This window comes from Ursus americanus, chromosome 9 (genome assembly GCF_024610735.1).
Source record: "Ursus americanus isolate L20-20 chromosome 9, mUrsAme1.1.p, whole genome shotgun sequence".
NCBI classification, from domain to species: domain Eukaryota; kingdom Metazoa; phylum Chordata; class Mammalia; order Carnivora; family Ursidae; genus Ursus; species Ursus americanus.
Genome location: NC_142135.1, coordinates 52,317,840 through 52,342,328, shown reverse-complemented (window position 1 = coordinate 52,342,328; position 24,489 = coordinate 52,317,840). Strand labels below are relative to the sequence as shown.

General features: G+C 41.8%; 1 protein-coding gene across 1 annotated transcript in view; it reads left to right on the top strand.

The window, feature by feature from the left end:
- Positions 1-12,923, top strand: part of STMN2 (stathmin 2) — a 50,052-nt gene extending 37,129 nt beyond the window's left edge. Inside the window, exons 4-5 of the mRNA XM_045805644.2 lie at positions 2,813-3,004; positions 11,561-12,923. Of these exons, the coding sequence (XP_045661600.1) occupies positions 2,813-3,004; positions 11,561-11,620 (252 nt within the window). The 3' untranslated portion in view covers positions 11,621-12,923. The remainder of the gene's footprint in view (positions 1-2,812; positions 3,005-11,560) is intronic.
- Positions 12,924-24,489: the final 11,566 nt, after the last annotated feature.

The window sequence follows — 24,489 nt, the reverse complement described above, 5'->3', positions numbered from 1 at the left end:
GTCATGATCCCAGGGTCCTGGGATTGAGCCCCACACCAGGCTCCCTGCTCGGTGGGAAGCCTGCTTCTCCCTCTCCCACTCCCCCATGCTGGCGTTCCCTCTCTCGTGTGTGTGTGTGTGTGTGTGTGTGTGTGTCTCTCTCTCTGTCCAATAAATAAATAAATAAAATCTTAAAAAAAAAAAGAGTTGAGTACTTGTGAGGAGAAACCAAAAGAGGGCGCCATCATAAGTATTTTCTCAGTGTGGAGTTCTTTCCATAATCAACTTCATGTCGTGTATTTTTTTTTTTAATGAATATGAGCTTTAAATATGTGAAACACAGGTAATCATTAGGTCCTAAAAATGAGTGAGTTGAGACGATGGTGACTATAACCTTCTCTCTATATAAGAGAAGGCACGACAGGAAGGAACAGCCCTGAAGTGGCCTGGCCTGGCAGGTCTTCATCATTTAGTAGAGGCCTCACGAGACAACACTCCGGAGAAACGTTCTGTTTCTGTTTCACCCCATTAATTGTGCTGAAGAAACACTTGCCGTCTATGCTGGGTAGTCTCATGTAGCCCCGGGGCTGCCAAAGTATTAATGCCATTAACTGAGGCGCCTCAAACGGAGCCAAATGCTCCACCCAGTTAGGCAATGGGCCTCTCTCCGTCGCTGATGCTGGGGCCTGTGGGAGTGCTCGTTCACGCAGACCAAACGTGCCCCACCAAGGCAAGACATTTGAAAAGGTACCTGCTGGGATATTCCCCTTTGAATCCCCAGGGCTTCCCTCCTCATTTCTATTCCCTGGGTGTCTCCAGACTGTCTTCAGGTCTTTCACAAAAGAAAATCACGAATGCAAATACAAACTGTAAGTTAGAACACAATTTTAAAAGTGCCACCGTAAATTTGAGCACCTGAAAATTAACAGTTCCTCAGTTGCCCCTTGATACCGACCCATGGTAACTCTCTCTGTGAGCTGATGCAGAGAACAGCAGGCACATGGCCCTTGCCCTGGAGCCCATCAGAGAGAAACTTTACACACACACACACACACACACACACACACACGCACACACACATCTGTAGTCAGTGTGTCTCTGTCACAATTCAGTAGTCCTAGTAGCAGTAAAGAAGCAAAATCAATGTAAGACGCTTTACCAAGAGTCCCACCTACAGGCAGGCGGACGAACCAGCTAGAAATTATTTTTTCATGTTTCTTCCCAAAAGCCTCTATTTGATTTTGAATTTATTCTGTGTTAACATTTTCTTGTTATTTTCTCATGCTGGGTTTTTTGTAAGCTACAACAAAGCAAGAATGTGATGAGTCTACCAAAGACACCAGAGAAACCGTTTGGGGGTTAGAAGAAGACATGGGGCTAGTTCCCAAAATATTCTAATCTCCAGGGAGCCACTAGGCCTATTCCCGATAGGCTTCAGAATAAGCGCATCAGCGAAGACTCTTAAGGCTGCCTGATTTTACCATTCCTGTAGAATTGTATCTCAAGGGAAGTTTCTTCCCGTTGAACTTCATAGAGTTTACGTACCAAGATCTCTCCTGTGAGACCCCATGACCACTGCTAACTAAAATGGTTTCCTATTAATGCTTTTAATAGTAATCGATATTTGACAAGCCGTGAAATATTGTTTTGATCTGCCCTTGTTTAGGTGTTCACATTTACAGTTACTCTGTGAAGGCTCATTTCAGAGCACCAGCCAGTCCTAACGCATTACCCAGGAACAATGAGTGTGTAATAATTTAGTCTTAAACCTGGACAGCTCGCTATTGAGTAAGACTTCTTTTAGCTGCATCTTATGGAGGAAAAAACCAAGTTAAATAGCACATCCAGGTCACCAACACAGGCTTGACACCATCGGCCACGCCAGTGCATTTTCCAGAAGGTATTCTGTGAATAGCCTGCATTAGCCTCACAAGGGAAGCTTATCAAAAGTAAAGATTCCTTGGTCTTAGGAAAGAACCACAGAATCAGGATTTTGGGGGTGTGGTTACCAGACCTCTGTGCGTTTTTATCAAGCACCTCAGTGATTGTTAACCTACACTGTGCACAGTCCAACAGCCTCCTGATGCCGCAGGAGAGTTACAGTGCACAAAATGGGGGGGGGGGTTCCTGGCTGGGGTGCGCCTGGCTCTGATGTTTCGGCTCTAACCACTAAGTAACCACAGGGTTTCAAAGACTACCCAGGTGACCTCAGCATGTTCAAGAGGAGGCCAGAAAAGGGCTTTCTATTTTCTGTGGCCAAGTGGACATGAACTTTGCACTGTTCACAAGTCTCGATAGAGAATTTGTCTAATGAAAGAAAAACAAGCAGGTTGGGGGCGGGGAGGGGGAATAAAATGAGAAAATGAATTTGGCGATTTGATTGGCTAGAGTCGAAAAGCTTACTGCAGGACTCAGCCTACTGCTGATCAAAAAATGGGGCAGGGAAAAGACTAGAACTTGCCCCCATCTTCCCATATTTTCCTTAGGCTTCGATGGATGCTGCTATCCAGTGATTAATTGCAGCATCCCTGGCTGCATAAATGCTTAGCAGCAACTTCCTCTAAAAAACAAAAACTCCTCAGTCGGGGTTAACTGCTTCTTCTAAGACAGTGCATCCAAAAAATTCACAGCTGAAATTTCAGCTAACCACATCTCCCAGCTAACCACATTCTATAGAAAATTCTAAGAGCCGTGCAGATGAGTACTGAATGGCAACAGTGCTCAAGGCTAGAAGTAGTGTTCATTTGAGAAGAACACTCTCGAATCAGTAGCCCATTGTTCCGCCAGGTTTGTGTGTCGGTGATTCTAAAATGGATATATTTTTCTTCCCCAGTCTCAGGAGGCCCAGGTGCTGAAGCAATTGGCAGAGAAGAGGGAACACGAGCGAGAAGTCCTTCAGAAGGCTTTGGAGGAGAACAACAACTTCAGCAAAATGGCGGAGGAAAAGCTGATCCTGAAAATGGAACAAATTAAAGAAAACCGTGAGGCTAATCTAGCTGCTATTATTGAACGTCTGCAGGAAAAGGTAATCCCGACAAACTTCTGGGCGTAAGCATGCATTCATAGGCACACAGCTGGGTGAGCTCGCAAATGCCCGGGCACCAGAGACTTAGTCAAAACTTGCTTCAAGTGCAGAGACAGCCAACCCCTCAGGCAGGTTCTCCCATTGTAGCATTGACTTCGTGGGCACCGCACCATGGTAAAGGAGTAGGAATCCAACATTAAAGCTAGAACTGTGTCAGATTTTTTAGCAGTGAATGGATTCAGGGAGGCTGATCCATGCTTTTCAAGTATAGAAACGACTTCTGTACAAACTTGAAGATCTAATCTAATAGAAAAAATATTAAATTGGAAATATGAAATATACCATACAAATATATAATATTAATAAGTAACAATAATATATAATAAAATAATACATTCAATATTTACTTCACTATTTAATTAAAATGTAATGCTAAATATATAACTAATTTGGAAAAATACATTTGTCACAAAAGGACAGAATATCTATAAAAAAACGGGATGCCCATACTTTCCACGTAGGAAAATCCACATGGAAAATCAGGGTATAATAACGTTCCATGAAACCAAAGCAAAGGGGAGCTAGTAAGGGATGTTCATTTCCCAAAGTTCTGATATCCTGATGCCTTTCTTCTCACCAACCCTTCAATCAGAATGAGCAGTGCTGGAGATACTCTGGAAAATGTTCTCTCTTTCCCTTTTGTGAGTTCTATTGCTATCTATCCACCACCACCACCCAGAAAACTTTCCTTGGAAAATGTAGAGTATAGCTGTGAATAGGGTAGCTTTGTCCATCTCCAGAAATTGGATGAAGCGTTGAGAAATATGATCTTTGAGAAACAATGCCTCAGGCCTTTTCTGAGCAGTTGCCCCCTGCACCAGTACTGAGTGCTATGACATGTCGGCACTAGAGAGAGAAGTAGGACTGTCCCTGTCATCAGAGCATTAAGAGTCTAGACAAGATGAGCCTCCTGTTTTCTGGGTATTTCTTAGGAAGCCTCATGTCCTCTATTAGAATTGGCCCATCTCATCTAAGGATCAGGCAACCCTATTCTGATGTTCTCATCTATTCTGATGCCTCTGTTTTTGCTCCCATTCTCTGATTACAAATATCAGGCCAGAACCAAAGGAAATTAGGCGTAAACCCTGAAAACATATACATTTAATTCCATGGAGATTTTGGTGGGCATCTGTGCTCTTGAGGAATTTTTGAAAGCACTGCTGTGTCAGAACCCAGCAGGGGCTCTGACACAGCAACAGGACACTGAGGCTCTCCGAGGTGTGTAGAGAAAGTTCTAGGTGACCTGGGCAGGAACGGAGAGCCACTGAATGCCTTGGTCAGAACCTTAAAGTTAAAATTTAATTTACTTATATAAGCTTGTTAAATTTAATTTACTTATATAAGCTAGTGTTTCCACACTCTCAGAACAATGTCATTGTGCTTCACCTAAGTGTATCGGGTCAGAATTTGAAGGTAGCACTTTGACCCTCTGCATGTTGCACATGGTGGTACCATAGCAAGCACTTTGCTGAGATGCCAGAGAGGAAAGTTCCATTGGGTAAATTTTATACCCTTCACCTTGAACCATTCAGTCTTCCTCCATTTGCCTTCAGTTCCCATGTTTATGCACAACCAAGGAGATTCTTGCTGAATGGTGCTGGTACCATGGACAGCAGAAGACCACCATGTATTCTGTTCTGGATAATTATGACTCAACCATCTCAAATCCCAGGACCAAAAAAAAAAAAAAAAAAAAAAAAAATCAAGTGGAGTTGCTAGGAATGGGGCATGCTGGTCATATTCCAGGATTTTCCATTAGACCTTAGTATCCAGTGCAAGATTTGTATCATCGACAACCAGGACCATGACTGTTTTTGAAGTTAGACATATACAAATATAGAGCATGTCCCTCTTGATTTCAATTATAAAATGGTACATGAAATTTGCATGTTTTAACTAGTATTTCCCGAAGTGTTGGATTTTAGTAGGCAATTTCTTTTTCTCTGTGTGTTTCTCTTCACTCACTCCTTGCCCAGCACGTTTTTGCACTCTTCCGCATTCTCACCCAGATTTGGTCTCCACCTCATTTCAGACACACATGCATACAGACATTGAAGTTTGTCCTGGAAATAATCAACCTGTGGACAGCTTAACATTCCAGACATCAAACTGCAGAATCTCCAGAGGTAGGACCCAGGCATCTATATTTTTTTTTAAATTCTCCAGATGACTCCAATATTCAGCCAGGTTTGAGAACTAGGGGTTTATAGCCTATTCTGATTTAAATCTCAGCTGACAGTATTCTATCCCATGCTGAATAATACAGCGCAGATCATTTTTAAGACCACATTTCCCCTGGTATTTCATAGCCACAGAGACACTTTTCAAATCTAATGAAATCTTTGGCCAGTGTTAGTCAAGATCTATTATCTTCTCCATAAAGTGGAGAGATTCCTTAGGGAATACCAAATTTACTTCCTTTTGATGTATTTTAAATATGTTTTCTTTTTCCTAAAGTAAGACAAAGTAAGTTTTTTATTATTACTAATATCTAGCCTTTTGTTTGAATGAAATTACTGCAATGAGATTAAAATTAAAAAGACAATAATAATAGTAATGCTGAGAATGCATGAAACTGCTAACACATACATAAGCTATTCTGGAATCTGATGCATCAAAGATGATTTCCACTGAAAATGAGCCCTGTTAATGAGTTTGTCATTCAGTGAGTATTTATGGAGTACTGACTACGTGCTTAGAAACCTGGAAGGGGATGTAATATCAAAGAGCATGTACTAACCATCTCTTTCCCCATGCAGACAATATAAAACCCAGCAATAAACAATCTAGCAGCAAAAATTAGAGAATAAGTCAACATGTCATATGGACAAATGTAGATAGTAAATACAAAAGCACTGGAAAAATGTTAGTAAAAATAAATCCACATCAAGGCTAACACACTAAATTCCCACCATCTTGACAGGCCTCACTGACCTTATCAATTAGCCAGGAGACTTGAATACAATTCCACGTGAGCTTTTGCCAGCACTCCGCCCCCCGCCCCACTCCTGCACCCCTCAAGTAAGAGAACGGAGTGTCCGAGCAGAGCATGTCTTCCTGTGGTGTCCTTGGTTTTTTTGGTGTCATTCACTGATAAATTCTCACAAACTTCTTGGAGACCCAGCCATGTTAGACTCAAAGTCTTTAGCCAAAACTGAAAGCCTAAAGCCAAAGCCATCTCAATTACACTTTAGAATCTCCTGAGGTTCTCTTTAAACTAAGAGATTTTGATGTAATTGTCTGAGAAGGGACCCAGAGATCAGTATTACTTTTAAAATTTGCTAGTAGGTGCTAATATTTTGCAGGAGATGAGAACTACCGAACTAGAGACTTCTTAAATATGCTTTGTTATGTTGTCATAAATTATATTTAAATATTTTTTTATCTTTGTTCCATAAAACTGTTCTTTTTTCCTTCAGAAAAGAATGTTACACTTTTTTTTCAACTTCTGTTTTCATAACACCTCATCTCAACACTCCAGCTTATTATACAGAAAGGAATCAAATGTGGAGACAGGTGTGGAAGAAGGAATGCCTCTGCCACAAAGAGCTACTAGGCTGCTCTGTTTATGTCACTCAAATTGAAATTACACATACCCAACAGTCTTCAAATTGAGTGACATAAATAGTCATACCCAGGACTCAAAAGTGTAGTCTGTGGATTATGATTGACACTCTGGTGAAGTTTAAAATGTTCTTATTCTTGGAATAGAATAATAGAAAGAGACACAGAGACAGAGACAGAAACAGAGACAGGAGACAGAAAGAAAAGCACCTGTTCCTGCCACACAGAAAGGATTAAAGAGACACTTTCTTCCTCCCCTAACGTGTCCTTCCTCCCCTAATGCTCAACAGTTTCCTGCAGAAAATTCACCGCCTGCCCCGTCAGGCCCATGAGTAGCAACAGCTCTCTCGTCAGACCCGAACAGGGTCTGTAGTGGGTAATTTTGAAAAATCAGTTCAAGCGGGTATAATCATTTTAACAGTAATACATGCATTCATTAAACACATAACTTTAACATCAAATATTTAAATGTACAGCCAATTACTAATCTTTTGATGTAGGCCAGCACCTTGTGAGAAATGGATCAGTTAATAGGGGTCCCATGTCCCTTTTTTCGCCCATTTTCCACCTATATGCTATTAGCCATGTTTTACAGTTTCAATGTCTTTAAAATTGGGTGAGGACTAAAGATGTATGCAGAATAATGTGGATATATAGGATCTTTATAACTCTTCTTTTTTACAATTTCCCCTCGCTTTTATAGTTGATCCAATATCTGACCATAATTTCCTTTCTCAAGTATTTCCAAAGCTTTCCCTCCACCCTCACAATTTTCTATTACTGCAATATTTAATTGAATCATATAATTAAATTCTCAACTAGCTAGCTGAACAGGCTGGAAATATCACTGACTGCAAGCAAGCATGTAACTCAACCAGTGAGAGGAAAAATATGTGGAAATAATAAGGCAGAGCCTCCCAGCCTCACAAGAAACCCAACAAGTAGGGGATACCAGGATGATGGAGGGGTTGGAGAATGTTGGTTAACCTAGCAGGTCAACTGAGAGGACTTCTACTGAACCTTGTTACACTCTCCACTTAATTCAAATGATGTCACATCCTCTTGCTTTTAATAGCACAGCCCTACCATTCACTAGCCCCTGCCAAGACTGCCCAGATCGTTATATTGTGACAGAGACCAAAGGATCTTCCCACGGTGTTCAGGAGTGAGAGAAGCAAAAAATGCAGGTGACCTTGACAGCTAATTTACCTAGCCAACCACAAAGGACAGTACTTAGGAAATAAGAGACGAAGTTTTAGTATAATTGATAATTTCACCTCTAACAATATAGAAAAGTTGAAGTGAAAACACTGTAGCCATTATTTCAGTGACAACCGCATCACATCACATGATATAGCTCAAAATAATAAAAGTAGTTTGAGGGAATGAGATTCTGTGATTCTTTTCCTAAAGGATGATTTTGATGTTATGTAACTCTTTAGATCAAGATTTCAGCCATTATTCGTTTGCATCTATTGTCAACTTTTATTCTTCTCATTTGACTTTGTTTTTCTTTGGGGGGCGTCATTCTGATTCATGAGTGCCATTTATGTAACTATTTACTATTGAACATGTCTGATGAATGAACAATGAAAGGAAAAGAGGAGTAAAACTAGCCGTTACCGATTGGTCCCTGTAGGGCAGCCATTTTGCGTGTACTATTGCGTGTAATCCAAACTACAACCCTGAAAAGAGATGCTGTTATTGTCCCCATTTCACATCGAAGGAACTTTGTCCTTAGAGAGATTACTCCATTTGGTCAAGATCACAAAACTACGTAGACCACATGTCTAGATTTGAGCCCATGTCTTTTTGATTCCCAACTTCTATACTAAGCTAAAGCTGCAGTCCTTTGTCAGTCATCAAACACTGCTCAGTAAGCAGGCTTGGCAGCACCATTGGAAGGTTATTCTCCAGTGACCACTGTCATCTTGACATGTATGAAAACATGCCTTCCTGACACTCACAGCTCACTCCTGGCCCCTCTTCTGTTTTGCAAGCGCATGGCCATTTGTCAAAAGAATGCTTGATGATATTGATTGACCTCATTTTGCTCTTAAATAGACTCACGTAACAGAATTCATAGATGGAACTGATACTCTAGGTCATCTAATTCAAATCCCTGGTTTGTATTTGATACCTAGTGAGGCAAAGTGGCATTAAAAGGTAAAGAAAAAAAAGGAAGACTTCATATTTCTTGGCTTCCAGCACAGAAGTCTCTCTAACCATATTTTCTTAAGGAATCGGAATTTTCCCTAATTGTTCCTTTCCTACATGCGTGTGTATCAAAGGGAATAGTTGCATACAATGCTAAAAGATGATTTGTTACACTTCCCTTATACTGACGGGGGGAAGGAGGGAAGTGCAGGGAACTTTGTAAACGCAGATCTGTTTCAGTCTGTCTCTCCAAGTGTCCAACAGCACCTGACGGATAGTAGAAGCTCAATAGTGAGATGCATCTTATCAAAGAATAGCCTAGACTTTTTGGTGAGCTTTCTCAGAGCATCACAACTACCTTAGTAACTTCTAACAATCGCAGTCTCTTAATTAAAAAAAAAAAAAAAAGAATATGTTGAAAAACTCCCTCATGTCTGCCCTGTGATTCTCCCACATTCTGATAGAAAGTCAAATTACAATTTCATGGCTATATATTTGGTGTTTTGAATACAAAGTTTTCAAATAATATATTTACTAAAATACCTGAAAATAAATAATATTTTTCCTAGAAACTCAGAACTTATTCAATTTCCCTTTTTTAACGTTAACTCAAGCTCACAGATCTCTTCGTTCTTTCCCGTAGCAAAACCCATTTCCTTACGACTAATTTTGAGTTTCGTAAGAAGTGTGCTCCAGGGTAGCCCAAAAATACCAATTATAATGCTCCCTGTTATAAATTTGAATTTGTATCAATCCTTAGGCTTGGGTCTCTGCTATTTTGCTCTAGTATACCGATGGTCTGGGCTTTTTCTCCATTTTTGTCAGAGCTCAACTCTGACTAATTAGTTTCTTTCTGCGTGAGAAGGATTTTGCAGCATCTTTTTCCTCATAATGGTGGGACAGAAAGAAGGAAGAGCCAGTTGTATCCCTGCTCCTTCCTCTGTGATGTTTCTAAATGGGTCAGACGTGACTTCCCTATATATGCCTTTTTCCCCTTCTCATCGTGGCTTTTAAACATACACAAAAAGCTCATTTAAACCAATTAAATAAAAGTGCCCTTCAACTCTCTAGAGTCAACTTCCTGCTTACTCCAATTCTCTCTTTGAGGGAAGTGTAAGACGTTATATGCTTTTTCCTCCCAACACATACATTTGAAAAGTCACGTTTTTCCATGTAACTATTTTCCGCTGACAGTGAGGTTGTATAGCAGTGGTTAACAGACTAGGCTATAGAGGCGGGCTCCCTGGTGGGTTTCAGCTCTGCCGCTTGCTAGTTCTGTGATCTGGGGCAAGTGACTTAGGCTTTCTGTGCCTCAGTTTCTTCATCTGTTAAATGGGAACCAGAATAACACCTCTACCATGGGATCATTGTGAGGAGGAAGGGAACTTAATAGGTAAAAATCTGTATTTATGCAGAACTGATTACATATTAAGTGCCTAATAAATGCTCAGTATTATAAAGAACATGGTAAGCAGAGACTCATTAAGATTAATAGAGTTTAATGATAAGATTTACTTTATAGCTGGTCATGGTCTTTGTCCCTAAACTAAGGGAAGCCATAGAGCCAGAAGAAATTTCTGGAGCTACAGGGGGAAAAATAGCAATGTAAATAATATTCCAAGTAGAAAAAGAAATAATACTAATAATCATTAGCATTTTAAAATTTCAATTCAACAAGCAATTATTTAGTACCTATGATATGCAAGACAAGGGGTTTATAGTCATTCAGTACAGAACTGTGTATTGAAAAATACCCGATCCACCTTTCCTTTCCGTTCCCCCCACTGAAAGTTCAGTTCCCAAACCAGACTTAGTCCCTCAGTTCCTCCTGTGTAAATAAACATCCCCCAATCATAGGCCTAATGCAGAACACTTGCTGTGCACAGCGAGTGTAACAAAAGAGAAAATACAGCGCTGGCCCTCGGTGAGCTTATATGTAAACATCTACTTAATATAGAAGACGAGGCAAGAACAGAAATGGCCACAGTGGAAGTTAAAATAAAACGGCTGCTACATATAAGCAAAAATGTATGCAGGTGTTCAAATGGAAAGGAAGACTAATTTTATTTTGTGATCTGAAAATCTTCGTGGAGGAAGACATAACTGCTGTAGGCTTTGAAGAGTAGATTTATGATCCTGACCAAACAGAGACAGAAGACTGGGAATGTCAAGCATTAAAAATTGCATGAAAAGACAACTCCTTTATATAAAAAACATCAAGTGTGTGCGTATAGGAGAAGAGTGGAGGGTAAGGCTGGGAAGGTCATTTGGACTCAAGTTTTGAAAGGCCCCGACCAACAGCGTAAGCATTTAGGAAGCATACAAAAAGTCTCCTTCCTGCAACTAATCCTCTCAAAGTATCCACCGGCAATGATAAAGCCCTTCAAATATTCAGGAAGAGGGGGAAAAAAAACAACCATTAAAAATGATAAGGTAAACAACAATGTGAGGTTTTATTGCTATTTTCTGGATTTAGACGGTAGTTGTCATATTCAAAATTCTCTTAATCAGATGACCTTTTGATCATGGTTTTGATCAAATATAGCGTGAAGGTGTTGTTAGTGTCCGTAAGTCTTGGGAGATCCTCCGTGACACTTCCTGGGTCTCCTGTGGTCGTTTCTTGTGAAACGAGAAAAATGCCTAAACATAGACACCGAGCAACTGGGTGACTTCCAGTGAGACGCGTATTGTGTAAGGAGTAGGCAGGCCTTCCTGGTTCTCTGTGGAGCAGACAGCGGGCCCTGTGACGTTCCTTCTCCCTTTGGTGTTTTCCAGGAGAGGCATGCTGCCGAGGTGCGCAGGAACAAGGAACTCCAGGTTGAACTTTCTGGCTGAAGCGATGGAGGGTATGGCACGCCCCACCATTAGTAAATCCCCCTGCCTATATTATAATGGATCATGCGATATCAGTATGGGAAATGTATGACATGGTTTAAAAAGAACTCATTATAAAAAAACAAAAAAACAGAATCAAAAATTAAAAAAAAATTCAATGCGGTCTCTTTGCAGAATGTTTTGCTTGATGTTTAAAAAATACCTTGGATCTTATTTTGTAAATACTTACATTTTTGTTAAAAAATACAAGTATTGCATTATGCAAGTTATTTCATAATCTTACATGTCCTGTAACAGGCTTTTGATGTTGTGTCTTTCCACTCAAATGAATTTGCTAGGTCTGTTCTTTTTGAAGCCCTCATGTTGAACTCCATTCCCTGCCCTTTTCATTCCAACAGAAAAATGAGGTCAGTAGACAGTCCATGGTGCTAGAAACCCACCATTGCCTAATGACCTAGACGGCTTTGTAATCTCTGAACTTGACTAAGACCATACCTAGGTTACAGGTATTATGACTCCACGCAAACCTCCACATTTGTTCACTCATAATCTACTAACTGCCTAGAAACTACAAAACCAGGCTAAGGAAAAACAACAAAACCCACCAATCATAGCATTTACTTCTGCTTCTACTGGATTATGTGCTACAAATGTGCTTTGGCTTTAGAAAGGGATGGAAGAGAAGACAGATCTGAGATCAGTCTGGGTAGAAGCAAAAAGTTGAATCTTAAAACTGCTGAACACAGATCCAAATTCAAATGGTTCAAGCAGCCATGCAATCGCTCTTCATGAAGTGGGCTTAATTCTCTAGTTTAAGTTCTTTTGATGGAATGAATTACTTAATGTGTCAGGTGGCTTATTTGTGGATGCCATGATTGATGATGTTCATTTTAAGCTCTTACCTATAGTACAAGTACATGATGCTACTGAATATTTTTCCACTTGGAAACTGTGAGCTGGTTGTCGCATTAAAACACACATACGAACAAGATCAAAAACACTGCGGACTTTCACTCAAGCTGGTCTTTCTTCCCCAGTGTGAGGCAATCCTGCCTACTAAAATAAAAAGAAATTTACTCCATCTGTGAGGGCTGATACAGCTAAGGGGGCTAGGCAGGGCAATTGTGCCAACCAAGAATCACCAGACACCCACCATAAGTACCTATCGCAGTTTTGAAGTCGTTTCTCCCCCAAATCCCAACTCCTGAAGGTTGCTGCCTGCATATTTACTCTTCATTAGTGCTATTTTCCTGTATGTCATTGTGAGCAAGCTGTGATTAATAAAGAATTGGAGTTCTGTGAACTAATAAAGGTTCGGTCTGGTCTCTTGCCCCTTCACGTATCTGACCCTGGAGTTCAGATTTTGAAAGGGTGGCCATTGGATTAGACAACCTGCTAAGCAAAGAGACAATAATTAGAGTTTGAAGGAAACCAGTGGCCTGCTGATTCCCTTCCCTTCTGGAGCAGCAGGCGGCGTCTCTGTTCTCTCTCTCTCTGACAGGCCGGCACAGCAGGAGAGGTCTTCAATCTGTTCCCCTTAAAAAAAACATTCAGGCCTGAAGGAGGTAACCATAGGCTCAGACGGATCATTCTGACAAAGAGACCCCCCTCTCAAAGCGCTTGGGAGGTTCCTGGCACACCTCACGTTCTCCCACGTGGCCCCAGACCACCCTCGCCAGCCTGTGAGCTGTGATTTCCCTGCCATGCTGCTGCGTTTTGCACTGCCAAGAAGCACACGGCACACATGGACACGGCAGGGTCCTGTCAGGGACCCAGATGCATGAACAGGACCAAAGGAACCACATCCAGGTTTAGCAGGAAATCATAAATAATCGAAACCACGCAGACTTATGAATAAGTAAACTGGGCTATCATCCATAGGAGCACTAACAAGCCAAGTTTGGGGGTGAGGCCACCTAGCCTCTATTTGAATATCCTTTATTTGTAGGAATCTAACGCTGTAGCCGTCAATACACACGCTTACAAACATGGGCTCCATTCTCTTCCTTTGGGAAGTCAATCGGAGCTTCTGATTAGCATAAAATAATCTGTATTTTCTTACTGATTTTGATAGAACTTAGTTGGTAATTTTTTTATATAACATTATTTGAAGGGCTCCCATTGGGTCAGACCCTGTGATTAAGCCCTGGAAACATGAAAATGAGTGACCACCGAAAGCTCGCAATTTACTTGCTTATTTTTGCCTCAGAACTAGCAAGTAGGATATTTTGGTCTGTCCTTACAAACATATCGAGGGGAAACATAAAATTTCTGCGAAGTTTTCTGAAATATTAGAATTGGCTGACAAATCTCTCATACTACTTTGTGGGTCCCTCCACGGGAAATGCTGACCAGTCCCACTGCCTAATCCCAAGGGTGAGGAAGCTAGAGCACAGAGAGACAGAGAAGGAGAAGTGATTTTGCTCCAGCTCACAGCGCCCACTTAGCGTGACTGTTCTCCTTAGTAGCTCAGCAGCAGACCATCCTCAAATCTTACCACACCAGTGAGGACGTGTTACGTCTTTGAAGCCCCCTAGCCTACTGGTTCCCAAATTTTGGCATGCTTCAGAGTCATCTGGAGGCCTTGTTAAAAACAGATTGCTGAGCTCCAAACCCAGAATTTCCGATTCCTGAAGTCTGTGTGGAAATCTGAGAATGTGCATTTCTAGCATGTTCCCAAGTGGTGCTAACCTCACTTGAGAGACCCCACTACAAAATGGCATTGATACGGATGTGTGGATTCTTGGTGATGGCCACAGTGGTGATATTGTTTCAGTCAGGGTATGTTCCGTTGGGGTGGAACTCATTCAATCTTATTCAAAAAAGTAGAAGTGGAACCCAAAGGAATCCAAGAAGAAGAAAATAATGAACAACTACATCTTTCAGGTTAATAAGAACAATAGAAAGAAAGCATCTAAGAGACAGATGAGGTGAGGGAACCAACAGTCTTGCGTCTCTGATAAAACACATTATTTCAGTATGGCTTGAAACATCTCAGGCGCGCCTGGCCCTGTAAGAGTTGAACTAAGAGCTCTTTGCGGGGATGATGTCATTTTGTGAATTATCCACAGTGTATTAGTCTTCTTCCCCTTATAATTTTTTTTTTTACAGAATCTGGTTTCCTCAGGACTATGTTTAAATTGCATATATGACTTTGAAATGCACTCTGAAGAAAATTCACATAATCTCATTAGTTTAAAGATTTACCCTCCTCTCCTATTTCTTCTATACCCCAAAATACATGGGACAACTGAGGGTTGACAAATGCTGTTTTCTCTGGAGGCAAGCACCGGCCTTTACAAGACTTCTGAGGAGAAAACATAGGCAAAAATGTGCTGATAACCATCCACCACAACCACCCCCATCCCACTGAGGGAGAGAACGAGAAGGAAGAGATATGGCACCCTTGACTTCAGCAACCAAATAGTCAATCACCTTTTGCGTTACCAGCCCCAAACAAGCATATCCTTGACTTCTTATTGGCCATTTGCAGAAAATTCTTAAGTCAAACACACAGCTCAAAGCAAAACTAAGATTCCCAAGCTCCTCCCCCAAATTACTGCGGACTCATCTTGGATCGCTCACTGTCCCCACCACCCACCTCCAACTGATCACCACGTAGCATCCATTTGACCTCCAAAGTATCCCTCATTTTTTGCTTCTTTTCTATTTCCATAATCACTGCCCTAGTTTGGGTTGTATCAGACTCTTACAACTGACATGCCTCCTTCTCTCCAATCTGCAGGAGCCAAATGAAATCTGCACTCATCTGCAAGGCATTAAAGAGCCTCACTATCCCCCTCATTTCTCAAGAACATTACTCCCCTTGGACACCAAACCATTCACTCTGACAAGAAACTTCTGGTGTCTATGCACATGCTATACTCTTGTCTAGAATTGTCTTCATTACAAATTAGCCAGGAGACGCTGGATCAGGATGTGACGAAACTTACAAAACCTCAGTGAGACTAGTAAATCACAGAGGCTTATTTCTTACTCCTGATACATTTCCAGCATGGGTCACTGTGGACTCTGCGTCACTCCTCACTCTGCACTAAATGCCAGGGAGCTGCCTCTCTGGGAGGCACTGTCAGTCACTATGGAAGAGGGAAAGTGAAAGCAGGCAAATCATACACTGGCTCTCCTAAGCTTCTACCCAGAAGCAGCACACATCCCATTTCATTGGCCAAAGCAAGCAATACGTCCATGTTTAACTCCAAATGCTCAGGAAAGTGCTATCCCAACATAAGCTCAGAAGGAGGAAAGCCAGGAATTTTTAATGAACAGCACCGGTGACTACCGCCCTGCTGGTCACCAAACATTCAGTCACTCTCCCTCCCACATGTAAAGCACACTCACGCTGTCCCTATAATAAAATCCCCAGGTCCATTTGACCACAGTAGCAAGCTCAATGTCCAGGGTCTCTGGGTGATGGTGCACAGTACTCTCTCTGACAGGTGTAGACAGGAGTCCTCTCGAGCAGAGACAAATTAATTAGGAAGACAAATTATTTCCCCAACATATTCAATATACAATGATTAAATGGGGATAAGATGATCACAATAAACACACTTGTTCTAAGGGGAAATAATAGAAGATACATAAAATTCACTGGCAACAGAAATTCTGGCAAGACATTGTGAGGGCCCTCTACCCTTGGGATAAATAGGGAACATTCCTTACTCCTGTCTCTATTCTGATACCCAGGGAGGAGCTCTCCTCCCATCCATGGCTCTTGGCTCTTGGCTCTAAGTAGATCTGCCTATTCCTTCATTCTCCTTGGCCACATCTACACGGGCTTGCAGAATATGCCTTCCTTGGAGTCCAAGCATTTCTCTCAGCCAGCTTGCTGCCCACCATGTGGATCCAAGAGTTGCTGAGTTTTTACTGACCATGATATTGGTCCAGATCCTGGCAAGAAACAGATGATGCATCACTATAAATGGATATATGAAGAGAAATTAATGATGATTCTATTGCAATAGAATGGTATGGACAGATTAAAAGAAACCAACTAAGGATGGTAAAGCACCAAGGGTGTACCAACAGAGAGAAGCCATTTCCATCCACAGCCTGAAGACCCAGGGGACAGTTGTTCCTGTAGAAGGTCACCCAACCTGGGGCGTTGACCTTCTGGAGAGGAATTCAGCCTCTAACAAACACAGCCTAGCAAGGAGGGATTGGGGAATAAATGTCCCGACATCTTTCTACTCTCACCCTTCAATCTCTAGCCAAGGCCTCACCTTGGCCAAATCCCCAACCAGAAACCAGAGGGCAAGAGAGCCCAGTTGACACAGTGCATGGAAGTCATCCTCTGGGGCTGGGCAAGAAGAAGAAAGGTAGAGAAAGACCCTGGAGGGACCAACAGAGAATGTGGCCACCTGCAGCACAGACCCTAGACTGATTCAGTGGACAGCATTAATGACAGCTATGATGTCTCCTTCCTTACTTGTCATTAGCACTGCTCACTAACGATTCTGGTGTCTTTCCTTGCGGGATCGTACTTTCCCGACACTTGGAGTTAGGTAAGGTTATGTGACCTACGTTGGTCACTGAGATGTGAACAGAAGTAACAGGTGCCACTGAAAGTGGAAGCTTTAAGAGCGAATTCATGATTCGCCATCCTGTTTTCCCTCCACTAGTGTGGCCTGGAATAACGATGAAGAAAAGCACAGGAAGCGTCTGTGAGAGATGTGTAGCCTGAGTGAGAGCCACTCTTTTGGTTTTAAGCCTCTGAACTTTGGAGTTGTTTGTTATTCATTAATAAGGATTAGTGAATTGAAACTCCTTTCACCAGCATACAGGTCTCATAGCTAGCCATATCATCCTGAGTGGGAAATTGAATGTTTCAAGGCTTTCGATTGGCTTCCGTACCTTCAATTCATCTGAACCCTAAATGCCAAGGAAACCAATTAAAGTCATGATATTGGGAGGGAGACCTAACCTAACCAACTGAACTATCTGTCTCAGATACTAAAAGGCACATTGAATGTTTTCATTGGCTTATTGTGATGGGAACTACAGTCACCTGCATTGTTTTCAAGGGTAAGAGAGCAAAGAGGTAAAAAAAGAAACTCTAGCATACAAAAGCTTCACAGGCATACTTCTGTCAACTACCTCTAAAAGTTATAATTTCTTAACACACCAATTCTGGTGACTGAGGTTTCAGTGGACCCTTTTGTGTATTAAAGGGAGATGCAAGGTGTACTAACATTTCACTTAAATCAATGGGTACTTGGGGAAAGTCTTTGCACACCTGCTTGTAATCAATATGTTACCTCCCACCCTGAATACCAGTTAGATAAATGTATCAGTTCAGTTTTATAAGCTATATGACAGATGCTAGCCTAGACCACATGTTAGCACGCAGTGGCACACACAATCATGGAAATTATCTCCTCTCTCTCTCTTCTTAGAGTCACATCCAAACCTCCTTTCTTCCTTACCCCCAACAATCCATCTTGTACCAAAGGCAAGGATGTGGTGGATATTTTAGAGGCCAAATCCAAATCCAATGGTGCCTTTCTACTAACTTTCAGGTCAGCATTAAGCACTCAGGTATTTGAAGAAAAAAAATTGCTATCCTCTAGCCTCTTCCCATCCTATTTTCCCTATTCATCTCAGTTAAGCTTTCAGAAGCTGTTTCTCTCCCTTCACTTCCCATGCGCCCCATAACCTACAGCCATCTGCCTTCTGTTCTCACCTGTCCAGGAAAACTACCTGTACTACTCTACCGATGGCCTCTTCGGTGCTAAACCAAATAGAAACTCCTACTCTGGCCAAATACTACTAAGGTCCTCCCTAGGTCTTACCTTACTTAAAAGCCTTCTTCCTTGTACCCTTCATACCCCACTAGACTAGCAAGCCATCATCCCCCCCCAAACCACCACCCCCCCCCGCCGCAATGTTCCCAAAGTACCTGTGCAAAATAGCATAGTGGTCAAGGGCATGGTCACTGGTATTTAAGGCTCCTGGCTCTCTGACCCTGGGCAAGTTGCTTAAACTTCTCAGCTGTAAGTTGGGGATGATATAACACTAAATGCCTATGGCTGATTGAATCACTGTTCTCAATTTGTTACTCTCTCCGTGTGGCCTTGCCATTTGCCATGTGACTTGCAGACCTCTCACTAGAGGAAGCAGAGTATATTTTCCTGTCCCACTGATGTTGAGTTTCACCATGTGTCATACTTTGGCCAATTGAGTAACAACAAATTTGATGTGAGTAAATGTTCTAAATGTGCCATGGCTGGCTACCTTAGACTCCTATAATCTGTCATGAAAATACATCACAGAGGAACTGCTGTAACAACAGGAACGTGAAGACACATGAACAGACTTAAGTCTAGTCAAAAGCCCAGAGCCAAGGCCAGCTGACTGAGAGCCTGAAACAGAAAAACAAAAAACAAATATGCAAGAAAAGTCAATATTTGTTGTCATGAGCCACTGAGGTTTGAAATGGTTTGTAACACATTATTATGAGATGATTAATATAATGTGTGAGAACATTACTCAGAAGATTAGATGAGCCAATATAAAAGTTCTCCACATAGCACCTGGTGCATAGTAAATATTCAATAATTATTAATTATGAACCTATAGCCCACTGTATTATAATTCCTGTTTGCTTGGATGTTTCTCTCGTTTAACCATAAGCTCCTCTAAGACAGAGTTTCTAATTTATTGTCAAATCCCTAGTATTTAGCAAGTATTACACACACACACACACACACACACATTTCCGGTGAGTTAGTAAGGAAATGAAAAAATGAATTTATGAATCCAAATGACAAAAATACCTATGCAGTGTCTGGTCTATAGAGGCATTTAATAAATATTAGTTCCCATCTCTTTCCTCCTTCTATAGTCTGATAGTGTCTGCTTGGTTTTAAATTATTTGAGCTTGCACTTAAGCTTTCTGTCATACAGAGGACCATCTTAGATGATCAGAAAAGCAAACTTCTGAGAAAAATGGAAAACTTTCTTACATCTAACCATACAGATAAAATCACTTGGGGGCAATTCTTTGACAAGAACTTTCAGCTCCACACCATCAAACCTATACCGGTCCCAACAGATCACGCCACCTGGGCTGCCGACTCTGCTTACAAGTCATGCCATTTCAGGCAGCTGCTAGTCCAGCTCTCTGATGCCTCAAGCTCCCATTTATTCCTGAGGAAATGGAGCCTAGCTGAACTGACCACCACCTCCTGTCTTTCCAGTTGAATTTCTTTAGTACCTTGACTCCTCCCCTTCAACCACACTGGGACTCCAGTCCCTTGATAGTAACTCTTCATGTTCCTTTTCCTCCTCAGTCATCACTTCCCCCCCACACACATACTTACTGGCCTATTTTCCATAGGCAATCACTGTCATCTCTCTCTTATATATCCTTACAATTCCTTCCCTTAATGTGTTGTGCTTAGTTGGCCAAACCCATAACCCCAGATAAATTCATCTCCATATGGCCCATACTTGTACCCATGCAGATGAATGTAGCTGCAGAAATCACACAGCTATTCTGACCTCTCTTTAAATTCAAGAATATGAACTTTAGTGGAGCCATCAATTTTTCCCGGCAATCACACTTCCTCTGGTTTTGTCCTTATGTTCTCTTACACCCCCTCAAACTTCCAACATCTCCTCCCCTATGTTCACACTTAGCTGATGACTCTGCTGCTTACTTCACTGAGCAAATGAAGTAATTAGAACATAATATCCATCAACTCCCACCAACACATCTACCCACCTACTACGCTTACGTTCTGTTTTTCTGGACGTGACTGCAGATGAGCTCTCCAAAGCTGGGCCTTCCCCTTGTGCACTAGAATATCTCCTCTAACCAACTCAGGTCTATTGCTCCAGGAAGTCTATCCTCTCCCTCCTATTTCATCAATTTTTTTTTCTTTCTACAACGTCAGCGTACAAACATGCTACTATCTCTTCCATCTTACAAAAATTTTTTTCTACTCCATTTTCCACCAGCTACTGACATATTTCTCTGCTTTGCTTTGTAGCAAAACTCCTAAAGCATTTTCTCCACTTGCCATGATTTCTCTCTCTTTCTTCTCTCAGGAGCCCTCTCCAAGAAGGCTTTTACCCCCATTCTACTGTACCTACACTCTTCTTGTCAGAGCCAACTAAGTGCTAAACAGGGAGAATGACAAAAGGCTAGACCTATACAAATGCTGAAATTCTGAAACATCCTATCCTTTAATTATCAAGAGAGGCAACAATAGTTTACCTACAAAGGAAAAAAACCAGATTGCCTCTGACCTCCTCCTGTTGGCCACTCTGAATGCTAAAAGCTAATAGAATGTTATTTTTAAAGTCTTGAGGAAATTATATAGGATTCTATATTCATCAAATGATCAATCAAACATGAAGGCAAAATAAAGATATTTTCAGACATATAAAAGCTCACAAGAGTCATCGTCCATTTCTGAAAAAATTACTCAAGGATATGCTCTACCAATGCAAGAAACCCAGCAAGGTGTATAGATGTTCTCATTATTGTCAGTGAATATGCTAGATATATCATCTAACGTCATTCAGCATCACTCTCATTCCCTCTGGGCCATCCCCAGAGACTAGAAACCTGTAAACCACATTTCCTTTGCCAGCAGAGTTCTTGATACTTGATAGATCCAGTCAATGATAAGCGCTTACATCAGATTTGGAAGGTGGAAGAGAAGAAGGCATTCTTTCCCCTCTGGAATTCACAGTGGATGTGTGGGCTTCAGTAAACATGATCTTGTAGCAGTCACATATCCCTGACAAAGTCCCACTTCAGGACAACTGTGACAACGGACGGTGGCCTTTCCTGCCATCTCCTGGCTCCCCGGTGGCAGCAACAAGTTTCTGACTTTCTGGACAACACAGCTAAAGGCCTTCTGACTTGCATTCTCGTAGGAGAATTCCTCCCAAAGTTCTGGTAAACACTGAATTCCCTTAAATCTCTTTCCACTCGACATAACCGTACTGGTTTCTCACTGAACTTTGACCAGTAATGGCCCTTGGTAAAAGTAATAATAATTTGGAACTTTAAAAAAAAAATGTTATCCAAAAAAGTATTATTCATAAAGTGACACTGTCTGGAGTTCAAGTTCAAATAGGGTTTCTTCTCAAGCGTCTTATCAGGCTCCTCGCATGGTGTCTTTGTACTAAAGAATTCAACAAACTTGGGGCACCTGGGTGGCTCAGACGGTTAAGCGTCTGCCTTCAGCTCAGGTCCGGATCTCAGGGTCCTGGGATCGAGTCCCATGTTGGGCTCTCTGCCCGACAGAGAGCCTGCTTCTCCCTTTCCCTCTGCAGGTCCCCCTGTTTGTGTTCTCTCCCTTGCTCTCTCTCTCAAATAAATAAAATCTTAAAAAAAAAAAAAAGAATTCAGCAAATTTAATAATACAGGAAACCTCAGGAAAAAAGTTTTTTTTTTAATTTTACAAAATCCAGAATACTTACAAAGTGTTGCGCTAGACTTTTAAAGTCCCGTGTCCTCTAGAAACTACAATAAATTCTAGGAAGTTTTTGCCATGCAGCGAAACTCGCTTAGAGTTTCACTTAGAGTAATATATTTATTGAAAGACCCATGAATCTCAGTCTCTGCAAAGAGAAAAACCCATCAGGAAAACTGCAAAATGGATATTAGTGTATCTATAAATTTAAGGCAAGTTCCTATTCTATGAATCAGTGGGAAGATAATTTTCATGGCATCACACCAGGAGCAAACTTATATACTTTGAATTAAGGGTGAAATTGTAGAAGTGATACCCAGATTTCAGGGTTTATTTCCTCAATCACTGTAGAGCTGGAACGTTATGAAATGCAGGTTAAAAATGTAAGCACATCCGTGGCAATGCAACACCAAACAGAATAAAAGCAGCGCTTGATGAACGCAGCTGACGCACACTGAAGAAACCACAGAATCTGTAGGATTTCACTGCAACAACTTCAGCTCACTCTTTCTCTGGCAACTAGCCCTAAGGTTCATTGATTCGTTCAGCACACATTCATTAAGGGTCTATCATGCCGTTTACACAAGCCGAGGAAAAAACGCCACATTCATTCTCAGTGCTTTGCTCTCCCTTCTACACAACAAACAAACATGGCTCCACTCTCTTCACTTCTCCTCTGCTTGCATCAACCACCCTCAGGAATGCCCTTATTCGACTTCCATTCTTACTGAGCCATGTTTGCATTTGACTTTCGTGGAGTGCCTCCTGCACACCAGGCTCAGTGAGGAAGAGAACCGGATCCTCAGCTCTGGGGCCATCCGCACGGCGATCTGCTCTTGCAGTGGCTGCCAGGTGCCCGCTGGCTGGTCTTGGTCGTGGCGCCTTCCGACACTGCTGAACTGATCACTGCAGCCCATACATTCCATGCTCCTTCCCAGGCCTGCGGTTCCGGTCATGCTGTTCGCTCTGCTTGCTGGCCACCTCCGTGCAGCTCAGGTAGCCAGTGTCTCCTCTGAGGAGCCTGTCTTGAACACGCCTCCCTCCCCTGCCTCCTCCCCAAATTGGCTGGCTCTCTTCTCTGCTTCTATAACTCGCTGTGTTTGCTTCTTTCCACACTTATCACATTACAATTGAAATGACTTACCTTTTATCCGTTCACTCCGCAAACGTTACTGAGGGACTGTTAAGTGCCAAATACGTGGCTAGGTGCTAACTACACAACAGTGAGAAGAGGTCAACAACAAGTAAGTAGAAACATACATATACACGCATTTGCACAACTTAGGAAAATATGAGCTTCATGGTCTGTTAGAATAAAGAGATAGATAAGATGGAGTTGTCCCAAATTTTCGGCCTGGTACATAGTAGGCGCTCAATATATGTTTCCTTCACTATCAAACTGAGCAAGTAAGACTACACTGGAATTTTAAAGTGTGTATGGCAATTATGGTGGTTTAAATAACACGGTGGAGAAGAAGGAACAGTAAGGAAAGAAAGGATGTGGGGGGGGGGCGGTCCTCAGGCACCTCAGCCTGGGATGTGTTGCATTCCCATTTTCCTTTCCTGGAGGAAATACAGGCTCACTTGGGACCACCAGGGGGCAATGTCTGATCGCATGTGAGGAGGACGACGGCCCCCGGCAATCACTTCATTTAGGAGGGGCGCTCCAGTCAGCTCCGTCTGTTAAGAGTCAGAGGACTTGAACATAAAATACTATTTATTTATTTTTTTACATTACTAATGAAATACACATTCCTCGAAGATAATAAATACTCATTAGATTAAAATGTATTAAAATGGAAAAAAAGAGACGTTTCATATTCATAATTCTATAATTATCCTTATCTAACGGAACAAATCCCCACTTCCTAATCATTTATAATTTTCATCACTCCACTATAGGTCACAGCAGGTACTAATATTGGGTGAGAAGGAGTTTTCCGGTTTCTCCTCAGCATTTATGCGGTTCAAGCACTTCCAACCGCTGCTTCCCTCATGTTGAATAATCTTGTTTAGCCTCATCATAACTCATTGACATAGATGAGAGGCAATTATCATTTTTGCTTGGCACATAAGGAAACACAGAGGAGTGCTCGGCTGGTTGGGGCAGACATGAAAATGGCCACCCAAGTTTGACAGGCTGCCCAGAATTCACTCGACTCACCGCCCGCCAGAATGAACAGGCCCTGGAGCACTGCCATTTCCTGGCAAAAGTCAACGACCAGGTGCTTTCAAGAGCGTGTTATTTGAGACACCTAGAGATGTTATTCCTGTCAGAGCACATCAGAACGTGTATAAAGAGCTTAGAGCCCTTGCTTGGCCCAAAGTAGGTTGTTCCCAGAGGCCTAGGCAACATCTTCACTAGGAACCATTAATGGGAGAGGCCAGATACTATTCCAGGAAATAAAAAGCCATAAA